General features: G+C 45.9%; 1 protein-coding gene across 2 annotated transcripts in view; it reads right to left on the reverse strand.

The window, feature by feature from the left end:
- Positions 1-5737: 5737 nt before the first annotated feature.
- Positions 5738-23637, reverse strand: part of LOC129835616 (transmembrane protein 151A) — a 48061-nt gene continuing 30161 nt past the window's right edge. The window contains exons 2-7 of one of the 2 annotated variants that reach the window (XR_008756478.1): positions 14416-14633; positions 13690-13816; positions 12865-12996; positions 11332-11471; positions 7893-10122; positions 5738-7750 (exon numbers count right to left, since the gene is read on the reverse strand). Coding sequence is in view for 1 of the 2 variants with exons in the window: in XM_055901330.1 (XP_055757305.1) it covers positions 8922-10122; positions 11332-11471; positions 12865-12996; positions 13690-13816; positions 14416-14633 (1818 nt within the window). In the remaining variant the exon portion in view is untranslated. Of the gene's footprint in view, positions 10123-11331; positions 11472-12864; positions 12997-13689; positions 13817-14415; positions 14634-23637 lie in introns of both variants that reach the window. The other variant, XM_055901330.1, reaches the window with a different exon arrangement.

Here is a 23637-nt window from a genome sequence, read left to right on the forward strand (position 1 = left end):
TGGAGAGAGAGATCCATAACGAGGGGGCCGTCCGTGAAAGCCAACCCAGGGGCTTGAATCACAGCCTGTGCCCCCGGACCGACCTCTGACCTCCATAGAACCAAGAGAGTATCCAGTAATCCATATAGATTCCGGCCTGGGGGGAGGTTGGAGAGAGAGAGGGGGGGTGGGGGGGGGGGGGTATGCTGCTTTAAACTCAAGGCCCAGTCCCTCACCTCAAACGCTGGCTAAATGCAGACAGCGTTGAAAGGCAGAAGTGACACAAAAAGAGAAATACAAAAAAAAAAAATATTTTTGTTCAAAGGCAGTCGGGTTGAGATTGGAGTGAGGTCATCTACAAACGGTACCGTATTACGTACGTAGTACACTACTTCCATACACTATGAGGTACAGTGTACATACACATAGGGCTGTCCCATAAACGCAGTGCACTACATAGGGAATAGGGTGGGATGTGAGAGCAGTGGATGCTGCTGAGAGGAGGAGCAGTGGAGGCTGGTGAGGGGGAGGAGCAGTGGAGGCTGCTGAGAGGAAGAGCAGTGGAGGCTGGTGAGGGGGAGGAGCAGTGGATGCTGCTGAGAGGAGGAGCAGTGGAGGCTGGTGAGGGGGAGGAGCAGTGGAGGCTGCTGAGGGGGAGGAGCAGTGGAGGCTGCTGAGGGGGAGGAGCAGTGGAGGCTGGTGAGGGGGAGGAGCAGTGGAGGCTGCTGAGGCTGAGGACGGATCATAATAACGTCCGGAACGAAGCAAATGGAATGGCACCAAACACCTGGAAAACAATGTCTTTGATGTATTTGATACCATTCCACTGTTTCCACTCATCTCGCCAATTAAGGTGCCAGCAACCTCCTGTGATAAGGAGGCTACAGGAGGTCAAAGAGGAGGATCAGACATCCTCCATTTTGTTTTGCTGTGCTGGGTCGTTGGCTGATTAAGAAGACAGGGTCCAGTGTGATGGACCATAGATAGCCTGTAGAGCTGACGGTGAAGCCAAACACACAGGGAGTTTCTGTCCACGGTTTATAGATGGACTGGTTCACGATAACACTCAGACGTGTGGATTCTCAGTGTCCCTGTTTATTCATATAGCATGCTGACCTGCCTCTGAGTGTTCAATTCAGTTGAAACAACAATAATATGATGTTCCCTTTAGTCCTCTCTTTTAGTTGAAGGGGAATGGAACTCTCCTTCTCCCTCTGTCCTTCAGTTGAAGGGGAATGGAACTCTCCTTCTCCCTCTGTCCTTCAGTTGAAGGAGAATGGAACTCTCATCCTCCCTCTGTCCTTCAGTTGAAGGGGAATGGAACTCTCCTTCTCCCTCTGTCCTTCAGTTGAAGGGGAATGGAACTCTCATCCTCCCTCTGTCCTTCAGTTGAAGGGGAATGGAACTCTCCTTCTCCCTCTGTCCTTCAGTTGAAGGGGAATGGAACTCTCCTTCTCCCTCTGTCCTTCAGTTGAAGGAGAATGGAACTCTCATCCTCCCTCTGTCCTTCAGTTGAAGGGGAATGGAACTCTCCTTCTCCCTCTGTCCTTCAGTTGAAGGAGAATGGAACTCTCATCCTCCCTCTGTCCTTCAGTTGAAGGGGAATGGAACTCTCATCCTCCCTCTGTCCTTCAGTTGAAGGAGAATGGAACTCCCCTTCTCCCTCTGTCCTTCAGTTGAAGGGGAATGGAACTCTCCTTCTCCCTCTGTCCTTCAGTTGAAGGGGAATGGAACTCTCCTTCTCCCTCTGTCCTTCAGTTGAAGGGGAATGGAACTCTCCTTCTCCCTCTGTCCTTCAGTTGAAGGGGAATGGAACTCTCCTTCTCCCTCTGTCCTTCAGTTGAAGGAGAATGGAACTCTCCTTCTCCCTCTGTCCTTCAGTTGAAGGGGAATGGAACTCTCCTTCTCTCTCTGTCCTTCAGTTGAAGGAGAATGGAACTCTCCTTCTCCCTCTGTCCTTCAGTTGAAGGGGAATGGAACTCTCCTCCCTCTGTCCTTCAGTTGAAGGGGAATGGAACTCTCCTTCTCCCTCTGTCCTTCAGTTGAAGGGGAATGGAACTCTCCTTCTCCCTCTGTCCTTCAGTTGAAGGGGAATGGAACTCTCCTTCTCCCTCTGTCCTTCAGCTGAAGGAGAATGGAACTCTCCTTCAGTTGAAGGAGAATGGAACTCTCCTTCTCCCTCTGTCCTTCAGTTGAAGGAGAATGGAACTCTCCTTCTCTCTCTGTCCTTCAGTTGAAGGGGAATGGAACTCTCCTTCTCCCTCTGTCCTTCAGTTGAAGGAGAATGGAACTCTCCTTCTCTCTCTGTCCTTCAGTTGAAGGGGAATGGAACTCTCCTTCTCCCTCTGTCCTTCAGTTGAAGGAGAATGGAACTCTCCTTCTCTCTCTGTCCTTCAGTTGAAGGAGAATGGAACTCTCCTTCTCCCTCTGTTCCATGGAAGACAAAATAAAAGGAGTGCAGATTCTCTGTTTTGTCTCCAGCATCCTGTCTTTTTTGCCCTCCTCTCCTCTGACTTAAGAGAGCAGATCCTAAATGGTGGCATCAGATGTCTGTTATATATCTGTAGATATCTTATTCCTAAGCAACCGTTCTTCTAGATGTCTGTGCTCGGCTGTCTCTCTGTCCGTCTCCCCTCTTCCCTTATTCCTAAGCAACCGTTCTTCTAGGCTTCGTCCTAAAAGGCACCCTGTTCCCTTTATAGCGGCTAGTCTCTTCGCCCCGGGAGACCTGTAACTTTATAGAGGCTAGTCTCTTCGCCCCGGGAGACCTGTTCCCTTTATAGCGGCTAGTCTCTTCGCCCCGGGAGACCTGTAACTTTATAGCGGCTAGTCTCTTCGCCCCGGGAGACCTGTAACTTTATAGTGGCTAGTCTCTTCGCCCCGGGAGACCTGTAACTTTATAGCGGCTAGTCTCTTCGCCCCGGGAGACCTGTAACTTTATAGCGGCTAGTCTCTTCGCCCCGGGAGACCTGTAACTTTATAGCGGCTAGTCTCTTCGCCCCGGGAGACCTGTAACTTTATAGTGGCTAGTCTCTTCGCCCCGGGAGACCTGTTCCCTTTATAGCGGCTAGTCTCTTCGCCCCGGGAGACCTGTAACTTTATAGTGGCTAGTCTCTTCGCCCCGGGAGACCTGTAACTTTATAGTGGCTAGTCTCTTCGCCCCGGGAGACCTGTAACTTTATAGTGGCTAGTCTCTTCGCTCCGGGAGACCTGTTCCCTTTATAGCGGCTAGTCTCTTCGCCCCGGGAGACCTGTTCCCTTTATAGCGGCTAGTCTCTTCGCCCCGGGAGACCTGTTCCCTTTATAGCGGCTAGTCTCTTCGCCCCGGGAGACCTGTTCCCTTTATAGCGGCTAGTCTCTTCGCCCCGGGAGACCTGTTCCCTTTATAGCGGCTAGTCTCTTCGCCCCGGGAGACCTGTTCCCTTTATAGCGGCTAGTCTCTTCGCCCCGGGAGACCTGTAACTTTATAGTGGCTAGTCTCTTCGCCCCGGGAGACCTGTAACTTTATAGCGGCTAGTCTCTTCGCCCCGGGAGACCTGTAACTTTATAGCGGCTAGTCTCTTCGCCCCGGGAGACCTGTAACTTTATAGCGGCTAGTCTCTTCGCCCCGGGAGACCTGTTCCCTTTATAGCGGCTAGTCTCTTCGCCCCGGGAGACCTGTTCCCTTTATAGCGGCTAGTCTCTTCGCCCCGGGAGACCTGTTCCCTTTATAGTGGCTAGTCTCTTCGCCCCGGGAGACCTGTTCCCTTTATAGCGGCTAGTCTCTTCGCCCCGGGAGACCTGTTCCCTTTATAGCGGCTAGTCTCTTCGCCCCGGGAGACCTGTAACTTTATAGCGGCTAGTCTCTTCGCCCCGGGAGACCTGTAACTTTATAGTGGCTAGTCTCTTCACCCCGGGAGACCTGTAACTTTATAGCGGCTAGTCTCTTCGCCCCGGGAGACCTGTAACTTTATAGTGGCTAGTCTCTTCGCCCCGGGAGACCTGTAACTTTATAGTGGCTAGTCTCTTCGCCCCGGGAGACCTGTAACTTTATAGTGGCTAGTCTCTTCGCTCCGGGAGACCTGTTCCCTTGATTGCGGCTAGTCTCTTCGCCCCGGGAGACCTGTAACTTTACACACTGATCTCCCGTACCCCGAAACCATATTTACCAGCCCTCTAGTTGACCTAAATAATGTGTGAAAAGAAACATTTATATCCAACTTTTCCTGAGTTGACCCGAATTCACACCATATCTCCATAAAAGGCGGTGTGCTGCCATCTGGGATCACGTGGTAATCTATATTGAACAGAAATATCAAAGCAACATACAAAAATGTCAACGATTTGACGGAGTTACAGTTCATATAAGGAAACCAGTCAATTGATATGATTTCATTAGGCCCTAATCTATGGATTTGACAGGACTGGGAATACAGATATGCATCTGTTGGTCACAGATACCTTAAACAAAAAGTAGGGGCGTGGATCAGAAAACCAGTCAGTATCTGGTGTGAGCCCATGTGCCTCATGCAGTGCGACACATCTCCTTCACATAGAGTTGATCAGGCTGTTGATTGAGGCCTGTGGAATGTTGTCCCACTCCGCTTGAAGGGCTCTGTGAAGTCGCTGGATATTGGCGGGAACTGGAACACGCTGTCGTAAACGTCGATCCAGAGCATCCCAAACATGCTCAATGGGTGACATGTCTGGTGAGTATGCAGGTCATGGAAGAACTGGGAAATGTTCAGCTTCCAGGAATTGTGTACAGATCCTTGTGACATGAGGCTGTGCTTTATCATGCTGAAACATGAGGTGATGGCGGCGAATGAATGGCAGGACCATGGGCCTCAGGATCTCATCACAGTATCTCTGTGCATTCAAATTGCCATCGATAAAATAAAATTGTGTTCGTTGTCCATAGCTTATACCTGCCCATACCATAACCCCACCACCACCATGGGGCACTCTGTTCACAATGTTGACATCAGCAAACCGCTCTCCCACACGATGCCATGCACGCTGTGTACCATCTGCCCGGTACAGTTCAAACTGGGATTCATCCATGAAGAGCACACTTCTCCAGCGTGTCAGTGGCCATCGAAGGTGAGCATTTGCCCTCTGAAGTCGGTTACGACGCCAAACTGCAGTCAGGTCAAGACTCTGGTGAGGACGACGAGCACGCAGATGAGTTTCCCTGAGACGGTTTCTGACCGTTTGTGTAGACATTCTTTGGTTGTACAAACCCACAGTTTTATCAGCTGTCCGGGTGGCTGGTCTCAGATGATCCCGCAGGTGAATGCACCAATTTGTAAGTCGCTCTGGATAAGAGCGTCTGCTAAATGACTTAAATGTAAAATGTAAATGTAAGAAGCCTGGGCTGATGTGGTTACACGTGGTCTGCGGTTGTGAGGCCGGTTGAAAGTACTGCCAAATTCTCTAAAACGACGTTGGAGGCGGCTTATGGTAGAAAAATAAATAGTAAATTCCCTGGCAACAGCTCTGGTGGACATTCCTGCAGTCAGCATGCCAAATGCACGCTCCCTCAACTTGAGACATCTGTGGCATTGTGTTGTGACAAAACGGCACATTTTAGAGTGGCCTTTTATTGACACCAGCACAAGGTCCACCTGTGTAATTATTATGCTGTTTAATCAGCTTCTTGCTATATCACACCTGTCAGGTGGATGGATTAACTTGGCAAAGGAGAAATGCTAACTAACAGGAATGTAAACAAATTTGTGCACAACATTTGAAAGAAATCAATTTTTTTATACGTATGGAACATTTCTGGGATCTTTTATTTCAGCTCATGAAACATGGTACTTTACATATTGCGTTTTATATTTTTGTTCAGTGTAGCGTCGGAAATGATTACATGTAAATGTTTATTTTGACCACAGCTCACACATTGTACAGCCCAAAACGACTGGTAAGGTATCCCGGATCCTAGATTTGCCTTCAGTGATGGGAAAAGTTGATTGGAAATAGGTCAACCAGAGGTCTGTTTAAATGTGTTTTTCGGGGTACGGGATGTCGCCATCAGCGACGAGAGATCTATGTGCAGTATGGGTCTATGTGCAGTATGGGTCTATGTGCAGTATGGGTCTATGTGCAGTGTGGGTCTATGTGCAGTATGGGTCTATGTGCAGTATGGGTCTATGTGCAGTATGGGTCTATGTGCAGTATGGGTCTATGTGCAGTGTGGGTCTATGTGCAGTATGGGTCTATGTGCAGTATGGGTCTATGTGCAGTATGGGTCTATGTGCAGTGTGGGTCTATGTGCAGTATGGGTCTATGTGCAGTATGGGTCTATGTGCAGTATGGGTCTATGTGCAGTGTGGGTCTATGTGCAGTATGGGTCTATGTGCAGTGTGGGTCTATGTGCAGTATGGGTCTATGTGCAGTATGGGTCTATGTGCAGTATGGGTCTATGTGCAGTGTGGGTCTATGTGCAGTATGGGTCTATGTGCAGTATGGGTCTATGTGCAGTATGGATCTCCCGGAGAGAAGAGCACTAAATAGGGAATAGGGTGCATCTATCCTTCTATAGAGCCTCCTATAGTATCCTACAGCCTCCTATAGTATCCTACAGCCTCCCACAGCCTCCTATAGTATCCTACAGCCTCCCACTGTATCCTACAGCCTCCTATAGTATCCTACAGCCTCCCACAGCCTCCTATAGTATCCTACAGCCTCCCACTGTATCCTACAGCCTCCTATAGTATCCTACAGCCTCCCACAGCCTCCTATAGTATCCTACAGCCTCCTACTGTATCCTACAGCCTCCCACAGCCTCCTATAGTATCCTACAGCCTCCTACTGTATCCTACAGCCTCCCACAGCCTCCTATAGTATCCTACAGCCTCCTACTGTATCCTACAGCCTCCTACAGCCTCCCACTGTATCCTACAGCCTCCCACAGCCTCCTATAGTATCCTACAGCCTCCTACTGTATCCTACAGCCTCCTACAGCCTCCTATAGTATCCTACAGCCTCCCACAGCCTCCTATAGTATCCTACAGCCTCCTACTGTATCCTACAGCCTCCTACAGCCTCCTACTGTATCCTACAGCCTCCTACAGCCTCCTACTGTATCCTACAGTATCCTACAGCCTCCTACAGCCTCCTACTGTATCCTACAGTATCCTGCAGCCTCCTACAGTATCCTACAGCCTCCTACAGTATCCTACAGTATCCTACAGAATCCTACAGCCTCCTACAGTATCCTACAGTATCCTACAGAATCCCACAGCCTCCTACAGTATGCTACAGAATCCTACAGCCTCCTACAGTATCATGCAGCCTTCTACAGTATCCTACAGCCCCCTACATTATCCTAGATCATCCTACAGTATCCTACAGCATCCTACAGCATCCTACAGTATCCTAGCATAGATATCTGGAAAACAAACATTCCAATGTGCAGTCAACGGCCTTCCACTTAAGACTGCTCTCTCACTACAAGCCTCTCTACATCCCTTTCTTTCTCCCTCCCTCTCCTCCTCTTCCTACATCCCTGTCTCTCTCTCCACCCCCACCTCTCTCTCTGTCTCTCTCTCTCTCTCCACCCCCACCTATCTCTCTGTCTCTCTCTCTCTCTCCACCCCCACCTCTCTCTCTGTCTCTCTCTCTCTCTCCACCCCCACCTCTCTCTCTGTCTCTCTCTCTCTCTGCCTCGCCTCTCTCTCTGTCTCTCTCTCTCTCTCTCTGCCTCACCTCTCTCTCTGTCTCTCTCTCTCTCTCTCTGCCTCACCTCTCTCTCTGTCTCTCTCTCTCTCTCTCTCTGCCTCGCCTCTCTCTCTGTCTCTCTCCACCCCCACCTCTCTCTCTGTCTCTCTCTCTCTCTCTCCACCCCCACCTCTCTCTCTGTCTCTCTCTCTCTCTCTCCACCCCCACCTCTCTCTCTGTCTCTCTCTCTCTCTCTCCACCCCCACCTCTCTCTCTGTCTCTCTCTCTCTCTCTCTGCCTCGCCTCTCTCTCTGTCTTTCTCTCTCTCTCACTCTGCCTCTCTCTCTCTGTCTTTCTCTCTCTCTCACTCTCACTCTGCCTCGTATTTCTCTCTCTCTCACTGTTAAGATATTTTATCAAGGTTTAAGATAAATGATTAAATAATTCTACCCAGAAACTTAACCATTAGGATTAGAGGTTATGTAGCATGTACAGGGGGAGAAAGGAATGTCTGTGTGTGCCTAAAGAAAACTAAATGGATCATTAACCTATGTTTGAACCGATTAAGCTATAACTCTGTGGAGATAAGGGAAGACAGCAGAAGCCCCTCTAGCTTTTCCGTACCTGGGGGGCGACTGGAACTGTCAGCTAAGTGGTAATAAACTGTGGTGAGACTTCAGGAGATAATCCAGATTAGTGTGTATGTATGTGCGCTAGTAATAGAAGGGATAAAAATAACGGTTTTGTACATGCACGTCAGAGCTCTCTCGAGAATAAACGCTATTGATTAATTTGGACACGGGTCTATGTCTATTTTATGCAAATAAGGATCTTACAAATTCTTAGAAACGGACAGAGTGTTTGCTTTGTTATAATTAAATTGGTTAACAAACATAGACAACTGATTCCTTCATCACTCACTCTGCCTCACCTCTCTCTCTGTCTCTCTTTCTCTCTCTCTCACTCTGCCTCGCCTCTCTCTCTGTCTTTCTCTCTCTCTCTCTGCCTCGCCTCTCTCTCTCTCTGTCTTTCTCTCTCTCTCACTCCAAACCTCTCTCCATCCCTTTCTTTCTCCCTCCCTCTCCCCCTCTTCCTACATCCCTATCTCTCTCTCTCTCCACCCCCACCTCTCTCTCATATTATCCAACGTCTACCAATATCTTCCCTTTTTCTCTCAGTTGATTTACATCCCCCTCTTTCTTGTCCTGTTCTACAATATCCCCTCCTTTCCACTGTCTCTCAGACTATGGCAACCATTCTTTTTCCATTTAATCTTTTTATTCCTTTCTTTTCTGTTAGTTTACTATTGTGTCCATCACGTCATCTCCACCGTGGCAGCTCTCCTCTCCGTGTACGATCAACACCGGGAAGAAAAATGCATCGTGGTAAGACGGAGGCCTATCCCTCACCCCCTCATCCACCTCTCCTCCTCCCTCCTGCTCATCGTGGTAAGACGGAGGCCTATCCCTCATCCCCTCATCCACCTCTCCTCCTCCCTCCTGCTCTTCTTCCTCCTCTTCCTCCACCTCCTCTTCCTCCTCCCTCTCTCCTTCCAACACTCCTCTACTTTCCTCATCATCCTGACCCTGCCAGGACCCTAACCCCAGAAACCCTCCTCCTCCGTCTTCCCCCCGTCCTCCTCCCAGTCCTCCCCCCATACTACGAGAGTGAAATAGACTTGCTGGTCTCGGCCGTGTCCCTAGAGAAAACCCACTACGACTCAACACTAACCTGCCACCACCCTGACCCCCACCCCCTACGCCATTCGCCCTCATCCCAGCCACAGTGCCGTTCAGCAGGGCTTGATTCCCCGTCGGGGCCCTTAGCCTGGAGGGCAGGCTGGAGCTTGACGTGGTACTCCGGCACCGGGGACAGCTCTGGAGGAGGTAAGCCGTGGAGAAAGCCACTGGGCGGGTCATGCTGGTTGGAAAGCCTCCCTGGATGGAGCCTGGAGCTCCAGGTGTGGAGGAGGTGGTGTTCGTTCCTCCTGTTCCACTAACTCCTCCATTACTCTCTCTCTCCAAGTCCATGAGAAGAGCTTCGGAATATGAAGGAACCATTTGTTGATTACAGCGAATGTGCCACTCCAGCTCCGTCATATCCACCGTGTTCACCCGCGATATCGCTCTGTAGCTCGACCCGCCGTTGACACTCCTCTCGCCTGTCGTTCCTCCGTTCTCCGTCACTCCGTCCTCACGGATCGTCTCCTCTCCGAACAGTTTCTCCACGTGGTAGTGTACATGGGCCGTGCAGTACTCCGACACGACCCGGATGGGCCAGGAGAAGAGGAACGCTGAGGCTAGCCAGAAGACCCGGTGTCGGGAATACCACGGTTGCCGGGTCGGGTCCGGGAACGCCAGAATATGCTCCTTGAAATCCACGTTCTTTAGATGCATCCCTTCCCGTGCTTCCATGTAATCGTCCAGACCCTCGTTGTCTCCGAAGAAGCGTGCTCGCTGGGTGAGGTATGCAGCCTCCGCACGGGCACTGGCAAAACTGAAACAGAGGAACAATTGATTCCTTGATTAATTAATTCACTGATTCGATTTATATAGCGTTTTTACAGTAGCTCAAAGCAGGCTAAGGTGAGAAACTCACCTAGCTGAACATCTACAATTCCAAATGTGTGTATGCTGTGTGTATTTGTGTGTATTTGTGTGTATGCTGTGTGTATTTGTGTGTATTTGTGTGTATTTGTGTGTATGCTGTGTGTATTTGTGTGTATGCTGTGTGTATGCTGTGTGTATTTGTGTGTATTTGTGTGTATTTGTGTGTATGCTGTGTGTATTTGTGTTTATTTGTGTGTATGCTGTGTGTATTTGTGTGTATGCTGTGTGTATGCTGTGTGTATGCTGTGTGTATTTGTGTGTATGCTGTGTGTATTTGTGTGTATGCTGTGTGTATGCTGTGTGTATTTGTGTGTATTTGTGTGTATTTGTGTGTATGCTGTGTGTATGCTGTGTGTATGCTGTGTGTATTTGTGTGTGCTGTGTGTATTTGTGTGTATTTGTGTGTATTTGTGTTTATTTGTGTGTATGCTGTGTGCTGTGTGTATTTGTGTGTATGCTGTGTGTATTTGTGTGTATGCTGTGTGCTGTGTGTATTTGTGTGTATGCTGTGTGCTGTGTGTATTTGTGTGTATGCTGTGTGTATTTGTGTGTATGCTGTGTGTATGCTGTGTGTATTGGTGTGTATTGGTGTGTATGCTGTGTGTATTTGTGTGTATTTGTGTGTATGCTGTGTGTAGCTGTGTGTATTTGTGTGTATGCTGTGTGTATTTGTGTGTATGCTGTGTGTATTTCTGGGTATGCTGTGTGTAGCTGTGTGTATTTGTGTGTATGCTGTGTGTATTTGTGTGTATGCTGTGAGTATTGGTGTGTATGCTGTGTGTATTTGTGTGTATTTGTGTGTATGCTGTGTGTATTTGTGTGTATGCTGTGTGTATGCTGTGTGTATTTGTGTGTATGCTGTGTGTATGCTGTGTGTATGCTGTGTGTATTTGTGTGTATTTGTGTGTGTGCTGTGTGTATTTGTGTGTATGCTGTGTGTATTTGTGTGTATTTGTGTGTATTTGTGTGTATTTGTGTGTGTGCTGTGTGTACGCTGTGTGTGCTGTGTGTATGCTGTGTGTATGCTGTGAGTATTGGTGTGTATTTGTGTGTATTTGTGTGTATTTGTGTGTATGCTGTGTGTATTTGTGTTAACCTGAAACACTTGGTGAAGCGTAGCCTGACAGCCGGGTGCTCCTGAAGTCCCTGGAGCTCCTTGGAGACGTCTTTCACCCCGTGGCGACCGTAGTCAAACTCAGAGCTGGAGGCGTGGGTGTTAACCCTCTCATGGTAGACCTGTGAGCGAGGGGAATAAAATAAAAAAAGTTTATTGTTTTATAGTAACGCTGTCCTATTTTCAGAGTAACTTTAAGGACATTTCTACTTAAAGTGACATTGTGTAACTTTTTGGCCGACCCGACCAAATTCACATAGAAATAGTGTTATGGATCATTCATTCTATTAGAAAACAAGTCTAAGAAGCGGTAGATCTGTTCTATGTGTGCTATTTCTATGCTTCCAGAGCTTAAGTTTAATTTTTTGCCTTTTTTACTTTCGGTTTTGCTTCAAACAGCTGAAAGAAATATATTTTGGGTTATACTCCCGAGTGGCGCAGTCGTCTTAAACACTGCATCTCAGTGCAAGAGGTGTCACTACAGTACCTGGTTCGAATCCAGGCTGCATCACATCCGGCTGTGATTGGGAGTCCCATAGGGCGGCGCACAATTTGCCCAGCGTCGTCCGGGTTTGGCCGGGGTAGGCCGTCATTGTAAATAAGAATTTGTTCTTAACTGACTTGCCTAGTTAAATAAAGGTTAAATAAAACATTTAAAAATATTTACCCCTTTTTCGGTATCCAATTGGTAGTTACCTTCTTGTCCCATCGCTGCAACTCCAGTACGGACTCGGAAGAGGCGAAGGTCGAGAGTCATGCGTCCTCCGAAACACAACACAACCCAGCCAACCCGCACTGCTTCTTGACACAACTCTCGCTGAACCCCGAAGCCAGCCGCACCAATGTGTCGGAGGTAACACCGTACACCTGGCGACCGTGTCAGCGTGCATGAGCCCGGTCCACCACAGGAGTCGCTAGTGCGCGATGGGACAGGAACATCCCTGCCGGCCAAACCCTCCCCTAACCTGTACGACGCTGGGCCAATTGCACACCGCCCCATGGGTGTCCCGGTCACAGCCAGCTATGACAGAGCCTGGACTCTAACCAGGTTTTCTAGTGACACAGCTAGCAGTGTGATGCAGTTTCCTGCACCACTCAGAGGCCCTGGAAAATATGTACCATCTAAACAGTGGTTTAGATGGTACAATGACTCTCTACACTGTACAATGACTCTCTACACTGTACAATGACTCTCTACACTGTACAATGACTCTACACTGTACAATGACTCTCTACACTGTACTAGCTTGTTTTGTCACATAAACTGAAATTAGGCGAACTATTGAGAGTTTTAGCAACCAGGAAATGATTGATTTCTGCATAGTGCAACTTAAAAATTTGAAGCTGAAATTGCTACTGAACAAAGGGGCAATATCGTCAGAACATTTTGCCCTGGACTTACTTTTAGGGCCTCAATTCTCAGGTGTTCCTCTACTTCTTGGTTTAAGCGTCTCCGTTGTGATACCTACTCACCTGTGTAGTGGTATAAACATCTCCGTTGTGATACCTACTCACCTGTGTAGTGGTATAAGCATCTCCGTTGCGATACCTGGTCACCTGTCTGGTCCGTCTGACGTAGTGGTAACTGATGGCCTTCCACCAGATACAGGGAGTAGCCTGCTGGAGCCTTGTGACACGCTCATACACCTGGACACGCACACACACACACACACACGCACACGCACACACGCACACGCACACGCACACGCACACGCACACACACACACACACACACACACAATATATCAAAGTCTGCCCAACTCACTCCATTAAACACCCATTGTTCTCTTCACCAAAGTCAATTAAATTCCCCCCAAAATAACGGCGGACGGGGTAACGGCGGACGGGGTAACGGCGGACGGGGTAACGGCGGACGGGGTAACGGCGGACGGGGTAACGACGGACGGGGTAACGGCGGACGGGGTAACGGCGGACGGGGTAACGGCGGACGGGGTAACGACGGACGGGGTAACGACGGACGGGGTAACGACGGACGGGGTAACGGCGGACGGGGTAACGACGGACGGAGTAAAGGCGGACGGGGTAACGGCGGACGGGGTAACGGCGGACGGGGTAACGACAGACGGGGTAACGGCGGACGGGGTAACGGCGGACGGGGTAACGGCGGACGGAGTAACGGCGGACGGGGTAACGGCGGACGGGGTAACGGCGGACGGGGTAACGACAGACGGGATAACGACAGACGGGGTAACGGCGGATGGAGTAACGGCGGACGGGGTAACGGCGGACGGGGTAACGACAGACGGGATAACGACAGACGGGATAGCGACGGATAAGGACTCACAAGAGTCCCAACCAAAACAAAAGTCAGTAGCATACCTCTGCCGTCTCTGCGTGAGCCAAAATGGCGGTCTTGGAGTAACAGTGCCAGCATTCCACCAGATACACCACGTACAGCATAGCTAGGAAGGCTAGAGGGATGTACACATAACCACTGGAACATGGGCTGTTAGAGGAGGGAGACAGAGGAGGGGGGGGGGGGGGAGGTGGGAAGAGAAGAGAAAGGTCATGTTCATACAAACATAGTCAAACTTTATTTAAACACTTGTGTTAGGGATGTACAGAGGAGCCACTGGAACACGGGCTGTTAGAGATACAAACACAATCAAACTGTGGATTTAACTTCATCTAAAGTTCATTTAACTTTTATTTAAAGTTCATTTAACTTTTATTTAAAGTTCATTTAACTTAATATAAAGTGCATTTAACTTAATTTAAAGTTATTTTAACTTCATCTAAAGTTCATTTAACTTCATCTAAAGTTCATTTAACTTCATCTAAAGTTCATTTAACTTCATCTAAAGTTCATTTAACTTCATTTAAAGTTCATTTAACTTCATTTAACTTTATTTAAAGTGTATGTAAAATCCCATCAACATTTTCTTACAGCAGTAGAAAGAACAATAAAACCATCAAACAAACGAGAAGATTAACATTGAACATTAACATAGAAAACACACAAGGAAAACTAGCTTCAGCTGTCTACAAGTCTTTTTAGGGTAGTGGGAGAGGTTTAAGGCCAGCGTGACACACACACTAACTAACCTGTCGTGCTGGAGGTGCAGCTGAGGTAAGTCAGGGAAGGTGGTGGCGGTCGTAGCCGAGACAACAACATACTCCCCGGAGCCCAGAACTGGGACGCGGCAGACGACACACCAACCCAGCGTGGTGAAACACCCGTACATGAGTAGAGTGAGGACGAGGCACTTCCAGTAAGACTCACGACACAGAGAGGCAGCCAGGGACTGCTGCAGGGGACGCTGCTATTAGGACAGAGAGAAGACAGACAGACAGACAGACAGAGACAAACAGAGGAGAGACAGACAGACAGACAGACAGAGGAGAGGCAGACAGACACACAGAGACAGACAGAGACAGATAGAGACAAAGACATACAGACAGAGACAAACAGAGGAGAGACAGACAGACGGAGACAGATAGAGACACAGACAGACAGACAGAGACAAACAGACAGACAGGCAGACAGACAGGCAGACAGACAGGCAGGCAGGCAGGCAGGCAGACAGACAGACAGACAGACAGACAGACAGACAGACAGACAGACAGACAGACAGACAGACAGAAAGACAGACAGACAGACAGACAGACAGAGACAAGGAAGGAAGGGATGAGAAGAGAGAGAAAGTTCATATTGAGGAGAGTTATGAGCAGACACTGTTGCTATTGGAGGGAGAGAGGAAGGAAGAAGGGCAGTACAGAGAAGCTGTACTACACAAGGATAATGGTGTAATACGCAACGATAATGGCGTAATACACAAGGATAATGGTGTAATACACAAAGGCAATGGTGTAATACACAATGGTAATGTTGCAATACACAATGGTAATGGTACCATAAACAATGATAATGCTGTAAAACACAATAATATGTAATACACAACGGTAATGCGGTAATACGCAAGGATAATGCTGCGATATGCAATGATAATACTGTAATATACAACGAGAATGCTGTAATACGCAACGATAATGCTGCAACACATAACGGTAATGGTGCAATTTACAATGATAATGCTGTCATACGCAACGATAAGGTTGTATTACACCAGTGGTTCCCAAACTTTTTATAGTCCCGTACCCCTTCAAACAGTCAACCTCCAGCTGTACCCCCTCTAGCACCAGGGTCAGCGCACTCTCTAATGTTGTTTTTTGCCATCATTGTAAGCCTCCCACACACACTATACGATACATTTATTAAACATAAGAATGAGTGTGTTTGTCACAACCTGGCTTGTGGGAAGTGACAAAGATCTCTTATAGGACCAGCGCACAAATAATAATAATCAATAATTGATCTCTTGATTTAGCCATCTTACATATAAAACCTTATTTGTTCATCAAAAATAGTGAATAACTCACCACAGGTTAATGAGAAGGGTGTGCTTGAAAGGATGCACATAACTGTGCAATGTTGGGTTGTATTGGAGAGAGTCTCAGTCTTAAATTATTTTCCAAATAGTCTGTGCCTGTATTTAGTTTTCATGCTAGTGAGGGCTGAGAATCCACTCTCATATAGGTACGTGGTTGCAAAGGGCATCAGTGTCTTAACAGCGCGATTTGCCAAGACAGGATACTCTGAGCGCAGCCCAATCCAGAAATCTGGCAGTGGCTTCTGATTAAATTCAATTTTCACAGAACCGCTTGTTGCAATTTTGATGAGGCTCTCTTTTTCAGATATCGGTAAGTGGACTGGAGGCAGGGCATGAAAGGGATAACAAATCCAGTTGTTTGTGTCATCCGTTTCGGGAAAGTACTTGCGCAATTGGGCAACTCACTCAGGTGCTTCGCTATATCACATTTGACGTTGTCCGTAAGCTTGAGTTCATTTGCATACAAACAATTATACAATGATTGAAAGACCTTTGTGTTGTCCTTCTTAATGCAGACAGAGAAGAGCTCCAACTTCTTAATCACAGCCTGGATTATGTACCGCACATTGAATATAGTTGCGGAGAGTCCCTGTAATCCTAGATTCAGATCATTCAGGCGAGAAAAAACATCACCCAGATTGGCCAGTCGTGTGAGAAACTCGTCATCATGCAAGCGGTCAGACAAGTGAAAATTATGGATAGTAAAGATAACTTTAAGCTTGTCTCTCAATTTTAAAAAACGTGTCAATACTTTGCCCTTGATAACCAGCGCACTTCTGTATGTTGTAAAAGCGTTACATGGTTGCTGCTCATATCATTGCATAGTACAGAAAATACACGAGAGTTCAGGGGCCTTGCTTTAACAAAGTTAACAATTACACTGTAGAGTTCAGAACATCTTTCAAACTGTCAGGCATTCCCTAGGCAGGAAGAGCCTCTCGGTAGATGCTGCAGTGTACCCAAGTGGCATCGGGAGCAACTGCTTGCACGCGCGTTACCACTCCACTATGTCTCTCTGTCATGGTTTTTGCACCATCAGTACAGATACCAACACATCTTGACCACCAAAGTCCATTTGATGTCACAAAGCTGTCCAGTACTTTAAAAATATCCTCTCCTGTTGTCCTGGTTTGCAGAATAGGATGTCTTCCTTAATTGACCCGCCATAAACGTAACGGACATATACCAGGAGCTGTGCCAGGCCCGCCACGTCTGTTGACCCATCATCCAGCTGTAACGCATATAATTCACTGGCTTGTTTGCGAAGCAGTAATTGTTTCAAAACATCTCCTGCCATGTCACTGATGCGTCGTAAAACAGTGTTGTTTGATGAAGGCATTGTCTGTATAGTTTTTTGGGCCTTTTCCCCCAGCATTGTCCCAGCCATATCCGCGGCAGCAGGAAGAATTAAGTCCTCCACAATAGTATGGAGCTTGCCTGTCCTAGCCACTCGGTAACTCACCATATAAGACTCTTCTAGCCCCTTCGTAATGGTATCTGTTGCTTTTATCCATGTCTTACTACTCGAAAGTCGTCTTTATTCTCGCAAAAAAAAAAACTTCTGTAGCTTATTTTTCACATTTCCATGTTCCGTTTCTAAATATCTGCGCAAGAGTGAAGGTTTCCCATGAGAGAGTAACGGTTAATGTGATTGGATGTTAACTATTTGACTAGGCTACCTGACATTGTGTTGTTATTTCGCTGAACACTAGATGGTTTCATTTTATTTTTGGCAGTGAAACGAGGCTACTCAGGCAAGAAAAAAACCTCACCCAAATGTATAGCCCCGTTGGAAATAATAATTTTTTATTCATAATTTTTTAATTAATAATGTGAATCACATTTTTATTTGGCGTACCCCCGACGGCATGCGTACCCCCGTAATACACAATGACAACAGGTAATGGCGGACTGAGTGTAGTTATGTAGAGCACCTCAAGATAAAAACGTAATATTCAATATCGGCAAGTTAGACTAAATATTAGCACTACACAATCTGGTGGGTGATAACCTTCAATCTGGATAATAACACAAAACAAATCTTAAGACTAGAGACATTTATCGACAAATATTGCGAAAACATGCAACACCCAAACATGACGGAGAGTAAGACAGGGGACTCTCTTCTACAGACACAGACGATTTCATATTTTCACCACCGGGAATGGTAAAGGTCGAAACCGATCTGTTAAAATCAATAAATGACAAACTGGGTATACTTGAACTAGTCAGTAAGGATATAAAAGAGTTGAAGGCAAGCCTAGAGATGAGTGATGAAAAAGCTGCGACATTGGAGAAGGAAACACACAAGCTAAAAGGGACAGTCAATAAGATTGAAACCGAAATGAATGAAATTAAAAAAGGAGAACATCGTTCTGAGAGAAGCCTTACTTGACATACAGACTAGATCCATGAGAGAGAATCTGGTACTTACAGGTATCAAAGAGAAAGGAGAAGTTCCTGAATCTGTAGTTAGAGAGTTCCTCCTTACAGCGCTTCAGATTCCACGCAAAGCTATCGACAAAATCCAACTCGAACGTGTAAACCGCTTCGGACAGAGAGGGCAGAGGTACGAACGCCCGATCTTAGTCAAATATGCTTCCTTTAAAGATAAAATAATGGTTAAAAGCCTGGGTAAAAGACTTGCTGGGATCAAAATTGGCATGAATGACCAGTTCCCGAAGGAAATTGCAGAACGGCGTAAAGTTCTGTATCCAATTAGATAGATTTTTAAAAAATAGATTAAAAGGGAAACGAGTAGCTCTTGTCATCGATAAACTATATATTGATAACCAGTTGTTCAGAGACACAAAGACTGCACACACACACACACACTCCGTTACACACACACACACACTCTCCGTTACAGTAATGTCCAGTAACAGTAATGTCCAGTAACAGTAATGTCCAGTAATGTCCAGTAACAGTAATGTCCAGTAACAGTAATGTCCAGTAATGTCCAGTAACAGTAATGTCCAGTAATGTCCAGTAACAGTAATGTCCAGTAATGTCCAGTAACAGTAATGTCCAGTAACAGTAATGTCCAGTAACAGTAATGTCCAGTAATGTCCCGTAACAGTAATGTCCAGTAATGTCCAGTAACAGTAATGTCCCGTAACAGTAATATCCAGTAACAGTAATGTCCAGTAACAGTAACGTCCATTAATGTCCAGTAACAGTAACGTCCATTAATGTCCAGTAACAGTAATGTCCAGTAACAGTAATGTCCAGTAACAGTAATGTCCAGTAATGTCCAGTAACATTAATGTCCAGTAACAGTAACGTCCATTAATGTCCAGTAACAGTAACGCCCATTAATGTCCAGTAACAGTAATGTCCAGTAATGTCCAGTAACATTAACAGTAATGTCCAGTAATGTCCCGTAACAGTAATGTCCCGTAACAGTAATGTCCAGTAATGTCCCGTAACAGTAATGTCCAGTAATGTCCAGTAACAGTAATTCCAGTAACAGTAATTACAGTAACAGTAATGTCCAGTAACAGTAACGTCCATTAATGTCCAGTAACAGTAATGTCCAGTAATGTCCAGTAACAGTAATGTCCAGTAACAGTAACGTCCATTAATGTCCAGTAACAGTAACGCCCATTAATGTCCAGTAACAGTAATGTCCAGTAATGTCCAGTAACAGTAATGTCCAGTAACATTAACAGTAATGTCCAGTAATGTCCCGTAACAGTAATGTCCCGTAACAGTAATGTCCAGTAATGTCCCGTAACAGTAATGTCCAGTAATGTCCAGTAACAGTAATTCCAGTAACAGTAATTCCAGTAACAGTAATGTCCAGTAACAGTAATGTCCAGTAATGTCCAGTAACAGTAATGTCCAGTAATGTCCAGTAACAGTAATTCCAGTAACAGTAATGTCCAGTAACAGTAATGTCCAGTAACAGTAATGTCCAGTAATGTCCATTAACAGTAATGTCCAGTAACAGTAATTCCAGTAACAGTAATGTCCAGTAATGTCCAGTAACAGTAATTCCAGTAACAGTAATTCCAGTAATGTCCAGTAACAGTAATGTCCAGTAACAGTAATTCCAGTAACAGTAATTCCAGTAACAGTAATTCCAGTAATGTCCAGTAATGTCCAGTAACAGTAATTCCAGTAATGTCCAGTAACAGTAATGTCCAGTAACAGTAATTCCAGTAACAGTAATGTCCAGTAACAGTAATTCCAGTAACAGTAATGTCCAGTAATGTCCCGTAACAGTAATGTCCAGTAATGTCCCGTAACAGTAATGTCCAGTAACAGTAACGTCCATTAATGTCCCGTAACAGTAATGTCCAGTAACAGTAACGTCCATTAATGTCCAGTAACAGTAATGTCCAGTAACAGTAATTCCAGTAACAGTAATTCCAGTAACAGTAATGTCCAGTAACAGTAATGTCCAGTAACAGTAATGTCCAGTAACAGTAACGTCCAGTAACAGTAACGTCCAGTAACAGTAATTCCAGTAACAGTAACGTCCAGTAACAGTAATGTCCAGTAACAGTAATGTCCAGTAACAGTAATGTCCAGTAATGTCCAGTAACAGTAATGTCCATTAATGTCCAGTAACAGTAATTCCAGTAACAGTAATTCCAGTAACAGTAATGTCCAGTAGCAGTAATGTCCAGTAATGTCCAGTAACAGTAACGTCCATCAATGTCCAGTAACAGTAATTCCAGTAACAGTAATGTCCAGTAACAGTAATGTCCAGTAACAGTAATTCCAGTAACAGTAATTCCAGTAACAGTAATGTCCAGTAGCAGTAATGTCCAGTAATGTCCAGTAACAGTAACGTCCATTAATGTCCAGTAACAGTAATTCCAGTAACAGTAATTCCAGTAACAGTAATGTCCAGTAGCAGTAATGTCCAGTAATGTCCAGTAACAGTAATTCCAGTAACAGTAATTCCAGTAGCAGTAATGTCCAGTAATGTCCAGTAACAGTAACGTCCATTAATGTCCAGTAACAGTAATGTCCAGTAACAGTAACGTCCATTAATGTCCAGTAACAGTAATGTCCAGTAACAGCAATGTCCAGTAACAGGAATTCCAGTAACAGTAATGTCCAGTAGCAGTAATGTCCAGTAATGTCCAGTAACAGTAACGTCCAGTAGCAGTAATGTCCAGTAATGTCCAGTAACAGTAATGTCCAGTAACAGTAATGTCCAGTAATGTCCAGTAACAGTAATTCCAGTAACAGTAATGTCCAGTAATGTCCCGTAACAGTAATGTCCAGTAATGTCCCGTAACAGTAACGTCCATTAATATCCAGTAACAGTAACGTCCATTAATGTCCAGTAACAGTAATGTCCAGTAATGTCCAGTAACAGTAATGTCCCGTAACAGTAATGTCCAGTAATGTCCAGTAACAGTAATGTCCAGTAATGTCCAGTAACAGTAATGTCCAGTAACAGTAATGTCCAGTAACAGTAATGTCCAGTAATGTCCAGTAACAGTAATGTCCAGTAACAGTAATGTCCAGTAACATTAACAGTAACGTTCAGTAACAGTAATGTCCAGTAACAGTAATGTCCAGTAATGTCCAGTAACAGTAATGTCCAGTAATGTCCAGTAACAGTAATGTCCAGAAACAGTAATGTCCAGTAACAGTAACGTCCAGTAACAGTAATGTCCAGTAACAGTAACGTCCAGTAACAGTAACGTCCAGTAACGTAACGTCCAGTAACAGTAATGTCCAGTAATGTCCAATAACAGTAATGTCCAGTAATGTCCAGTAACAGTAATGTCCAGTAACAGTAATGTCCAGTAACAGTAACGTCCAGTAACATTAACAGTAACGTTCAGTAACAGTAATGTCCAGTAACAGTAATGTCCAGTAATGTCCAGTAACAGTAATGTCCAGTAATGTCCAGTAACAGTAATGTCCAGAAACAGTAATGTCCAGTAACAGTAACGTCCAGTAACAGTAATGTCCAGTAACAGTAACGTCCAGTAACAGTAACGTCCAGTAACGTAACGTCCAGTAACAGTAATGTCCAGTAATGTCCAATAACAGTAATGTCCAGTAATGTCCAGTAACAGTAATGTCCAGTAACAGTAATGTCCAGTAACAGTAATGTCCAGTAACATTAACAGTAACGTTCAGTAACAGTAATGTCCAGTAACAGTAATGTCCAGTAATGTCCAGTAACAGTAATGTCCAGTAATGTCCAGTAACAGTAATGTCCAGAAACAGTAATGTCCAGTAACAGTAACGTCCAGTAACAGTAATGTCCAGTAACAGTAACGTCCAGTAACAGTAACGTCCAGTAACGTAACGTCCAGTAACAGTAATGTCCAGTAATGTCCAATAACAGTAATGTCCAGTAATGTCCAGTAACAGTAATGTCCAGTAACAGTAATGTCCAGTAACAGTAACGTCCAGTAACAGTAATGTCCAGTAACAGTAATGTCCAGTAACAGTAACGTCCAGTAACGTATTGTCCAGTAACAGTAATGTCCAGTAATGTCCAGTAACAGTAATGTCCAGTAATGTCCAGTAACAGTAATGTCCAGTAACAGTAACGTCCAGTAACAGTAATGTCCAGTAACAGTAATGTCCAGTAACAGTAATGTCCAGTAATGTCCAGTAACAGTAATGTCCAGTAACAGTAACGTCCAGTAACGTAACGTCCAGTAACAGTAACGCCCAGTAACGCCCAGTAACGTCCAGTAACAGTAACGTCCAGTAACGTCCAGTAACGTCCAGTAACAGTAACGTCCAGTAACGTCCAGTAACGTCCAGTAACGTCCAGTAACAGTAACGTCCAGTAACGTCCAGTAACAGTAACGTCCAGTAACGTCCAGTAACAGTAACGTCCAGTAACGTCCAGTAACGTCCAGTAACGTCCAGTAACGTCCAATAACAGTAACGTCCAGTAACGTCCAGTAACGTCCAGTAACGTCCAGTAACAGTAACGTCCAGTAACGTCCAGTAACGTCCAGTAACAGTAACGTCCAGTAACGTCCAGTAACGTCCAGTAACGTCCAGTAACAGTAACGTCCAGTAACGTCCAGTAACAGTAACGTCCAGTAACAGTAACGTCCAGTAACGTCCAGTAACGTCCAGTAACAGTAACGTCCAGTAACGTCCAGTAATGTCCAGTAACAGTAACGTCCAGTAACGTAACGTCCAGTAACAGTAACGCCCAGTAACGTCCAGTAACGTCCAGTAACGTCCAGTAACAGTAACGTACAGTAACGTCCAGTAATGTCCAGTAACGTAACGTCCAGTAACAGTAACGTCCAGTAACGTCCAGTAACGTCCAGTAACGTCCAGTAACGTAACGTCCAGTAACAGTAACGTCCAGTAACGTCCAGTAACGTCCAGTAACAGTAACGTCCAGTAACGCCCAGTAACGTCCAGTAACAGTAACGTCCAGTAACGTCCAGTAACGTCCAGTAACGTCCAGTAACAGTAACGTCCAGTAACGTCCAGTAACAGTAACGTCCAGTAACGTCCAGTAACAGTAACGTCCAGTAACGTCCAGTAACAGTAACGTCCAGTAACGTCCAGTAACAGTAACGTCCAGTAACGTCCAGTAACAGTGACGTCCAGTAACGTCCAGTAACGTCCAGTAACAGTAACGTCCAGTAACGTCCAGTAACGTCCAGTAACAGTAACGTCCAGTAACGTCCAGTAACGTCCAGTAACGTCCAGTAACGTCCAGTAACAGTAACGTCCAGTAACGTCCAGTAACAGTAACCTCCAGTAACGTCCAGTAACAGTAACGTCCAGTAACGTCCAGTAACAGTAACGTCCAGTAACGTCCAGTAACAGTAACGTCCAGTAACGTCCAGTAACAGTAACGTCCAGTAACGTCCAGTAACAGTAACGTCCAGTAACGTCCAGTAACAGTAACGTCCAGTGA

Source organism: Salvelinus fontinalis, chromosome 36 (genome assembly GCF_029448725.1).
Source record: "Salvelinus fontinalis isolate EN_2023a chromosome 36, ASM2944872v1, whole genome shotgun sequence".
Taxonomy (NCBI): Eukaryota; Metazoa; Chordata; class Actinopteri; order Salmoniformes; family Salmonidae; genus Salvelinus; species Salvelinus fontinalis.